This window comes from Phascolarctos cinereus, unplaced genomic scaffold, assembly GCF_003287225.1.
Source record: "Phascolarctos cinereus isolate Bilbo 61053 unplaced genomic scaffold, phaCin_HiC Scaffold_330;HRSCAF=931, whole genome shotgun sequence".
Lineage (NCBI taxonomy): Eukaryota > Metazoa > Chordata > Mammalia > Diprotodontia > Phascolarctidae > Phascolarctos > Phascolarctos cinereus.
The window spans coordinates 1,521-4,710 of NW_027555659.1; the positions used below are offsets into that span (position 1 = coordinate 1,521).

General features: G+C 39.1%; 1 protein-coding gene across 1 annotated transcript; it reads right to left on the reverse strand.

Moving 5' to 3' along the window:
* Nucleotides 1-205: 205 nt before the first annotated feature.
* On the reverse strand, nt 206-2,011 carry LOC110204382 (sorting nexin-9-like). The gene is made up of 3 exons (XM_020980636.2): nt 1,979-2,011; nt 554-679; nt 206-424 (listed from the first exon to the last, which is right to left on the reverse strand). Exons 1-3 carry the CDS (start codon nt 2,009-2,011, stop codon nt 221-223), a joined length of 363 nt encoding a protein of 120 aa, XP_020836295.1. The 3' UTR covers nt 206-220.
* Between the last annotated feature and the right edge of the window lie 1,179 nt (nt 2,012-3,190).

The following is a 3,190-nucleotide window of genomic DNA, read 5'->3' on the forward strand; positions in this document are numbered from 1 at the left end:
TTCATTTTACCCTCACAATTACCCTGGGAGGGAGGTGGTATTATGAACCCCCCTTTTACAGATAAGGAAACTGAGTCAAACAGAGGTCAAGTGACTTGTCCAGCTACTAAGTATCCTAGTCAGGGTTCCAACTGGAGTCTTCCAGACTCCAGGCCCAGGGCTCTGTGCATGGTGGCACCACCTGGCTGCTATGGACATTACGATTTCCCTGGTGCCTTTTTCAAATCCAAAGACTGGTTACATAGCAGTCTCTCCTCTCTCCAAGTTGTTCTATGATTGCTGGGCTCAGGTCTGCAATATACTCACCTGTAACTTGCTTGTCTGGGAGGGAAGGGATTGGAATGGCTGACCCAAACTTAACCAGAAGACGCTCATAGAGCCAGTCAAAGTGCTTATACCTGTGGTTAACAGATCGATTAGTGTTCTGTAATATAAGAACAGAGAAAGAGAAAAACAAACAGATGAACATCACGTACAAAAAGAGTTGGAAAAATGAACCAGAAGTGTGAACAGAAAGACACTTCTAGCTTTGACAAGTGTTTGAGGCACTTACAGTGGCTGTTAATTGATACTCGATGTAACTCTTCAAACCATACATTTTGGAGCCTTTCCTGGGATCTGCTACAACACAGTCAAATGTAGAGGTGGGGTAAACCCACATTGGGCCATAATCTCCAACCTGCATGCAGAATGTCCCACAAAAAATTATTTTCATTTCAGAGAAGCATAGAGATCCTAATCAGTCAATTATTAAAAATTCTCCTTTCAGGACAGAAGTCCCTTCCAAGTAGAAATCTCTTTGCTATATACATCTCATTGAAGTAACATACATATATCATGGGTCAGATCTTTTTTCCTTATTACAATCATACTCAAAAAATGATTTATGAGTATAAATTTGTCTTTATTCTAAATTCCACATAAATTTAAGTTAGAAAGCTTTTGGGTTTACTAGTTTACCTTCACTAGGAAAGGCAACTTTAAAATAAATTTTCCTACCCTGAACTTGTATGACATAATTCAGGCCTTTGGCACACTTATCAGAGGTGGTGACAGAGACTCGGTAGTAGGCTAACGAGGGCAAACTCTGGTCATTTGCTCCCAACATGGTTTTAGGAATAGCAGACTGCTGAGAAATCTTAAATTCATTTTCCCACTTTGGAAATTCACAGAATCGCAAAGCTTAGCAAAAGATCAAGGGTGCAAGTAATGAAGAATACGGGTTTTATAATTTCTGCTCCTCCACCAAGATCCTGAGACAGAGGATGAAATAAGGTAGAAGGTGTTCTCTATCTTCATTTGGGGCTTGCGGTTATTATGATAAGGGCTTCTTCAGTCATCATACCAATATGGGGTAAGTGAATAGGGACAGCATATATCCACAGCTCCCATTCCTGAAATATATTTATTTTAGGACACACAGCTGGGATGTCCTGAGCTGTTTGGCATTCTTATCTGTCATCATAATTTGTGGATGAAATCCCAATGCTTTTTGTGTGAGCTGTGTAAATATTAAGTAAAGGACACAGACTAATATCCTCAATGGTATCATTAAATATCATTTTTTCAATTTGTTCATTTCTTATCTTCATGTTACAGATGGCTCACTGGTAAAAAAGCCTGATTACTATAGACATTAGAGAAGGTGCTGTTTTGATACTACATGTTTATTTTTCTAGGCTATAAACTCAGGCATAAAAATTAAGCTTATCAACTCATCTCAAAGGTCTGATAAAAAAAGATTTTCCAAAGTGATCTATAGTTAGTATACTCTTACTAATAGTCTTAAAAAGAGAAAGAAAACAGATCTAAACAGCATAAATGAAGGCACTAATAGCCGAATTATCTCTAGCATTCTTAAATACTAAAGGATAATGTCAGTTATTTAGGGGATGTAATTCTCTTAGTATTGAAGTTATCATTAAAACAGCTTATTTAGGAAGGGAAAAAAAACCCCACAAAATAACCAAAGACTTACAATGATGGAAATTTTCTCTTTGGGTTTTGCCATGATGGAAAATGTAACCAGGTGAAGGTTATAAATTAAAATACTTATATCAGGAACTGGAATTGTGTGGGGACTTAAAAACATTATTGAAAGCAACTAGGTGATGAGAAAATTGCTAATTTATAAAGCACAGACTCCTCCCCTGCCCCCAACCCAACTCTCCCCTGGAAATGTTATGTCATATTGGACTGGGGCTTTCAAAGTACCCATCAGAAGTATTCACAAATTCTGACGCTATTCTTCAGATATCAGCTATAGCCCATAGCCCACCTACTATTGTTGAAATAAGAAGCTCCTACTTATTTCACAAGATATAAACTGCCAGTGATCCACGGATAAATGACTCACACTAATCCCTTAACACAGTCCTCATTTGTGAAAAAATCTAAATTGTTTTTAACTTGATTTCCTTTGTTTTTTTCTCAGACAAACCAATGCAGTAACACACACATACATACACACACACACACACACACACACACACACACAGAATTTTCCCTACTCACATAGCACCATAGAATGGCTATGAAAAAAACTACCTTCTCCTGTTTCTGTAGGTCAAATAAAATTGATAGTGTATTCACTGCAGATGGGATGGCTTTGTCATGCATCAGTTCACAAAATTGGCTGCTTGGCACCGAAGATGATTTAAGTAAAACTGAAGTAATTTTCAAAATTGAAACTTAAGCTGTTTAGGTGACATGAGCCAAGAACCGTTTGTCTTGGGCCCCCAACACTTCCTTGGCTCCCATTAGCAGTTCAACTGTTTTCCAGCCGCATCAATTAGCTCAATTGTACTAGAAGGAAGAATGGATGGAGGGCCATGGGGCTCCAGTATGATTCTCTTCTCTCTCAGATATTTTGTCTGCTGGAAAGAGTAACCTGCCTAATCCAAGCATGACTTTGAAGGAATATCCTTGGTTGTAAAATGAAGGGCCTGGCCTAACACCCAGTAGTCAAGTCGTCCCCAGCTGTGTGAAGTGTAGATGACTCAGGGGCTGGCTCTGAGGCGTCCTCATGGATTCACTTGGTGAGGCCAGTCAGGAGCAGGAGTGAAGGTCATACAGAGCTCCTGGGAAACGAGAGAGGGGAACTGTTTCACTAGTGGAGAACAAATGAGAATGGGCCTCTCTTGTTCTTCAATCTATCATAATCATTGGACAATCAAACTGGAAAAACCAT

Excerpts from the sequence above, each read along its gene's own strand:
- LOC110204382 (XM_020980636.2), bottom strand. The coding sequence starts at position 2,011 with ATGGCAAAACCCAAAGAGAAAATTTCCATCATT. Across the intron at positions 680-1,978 it reads AAGAGAAAATTTCCATCATT|GTTGGAGATTATGGCCCAAT; the intron begins GTAAGTCTTTGG and ends TTCTGCATGCAG. Across the intron at positions 425-553 it reads AGTATCAATTAACAGCCACT|AACACTAATCGATCTGTTAA; the intron begins GTAAGTGCCTCA and ends CTTATATTACAG.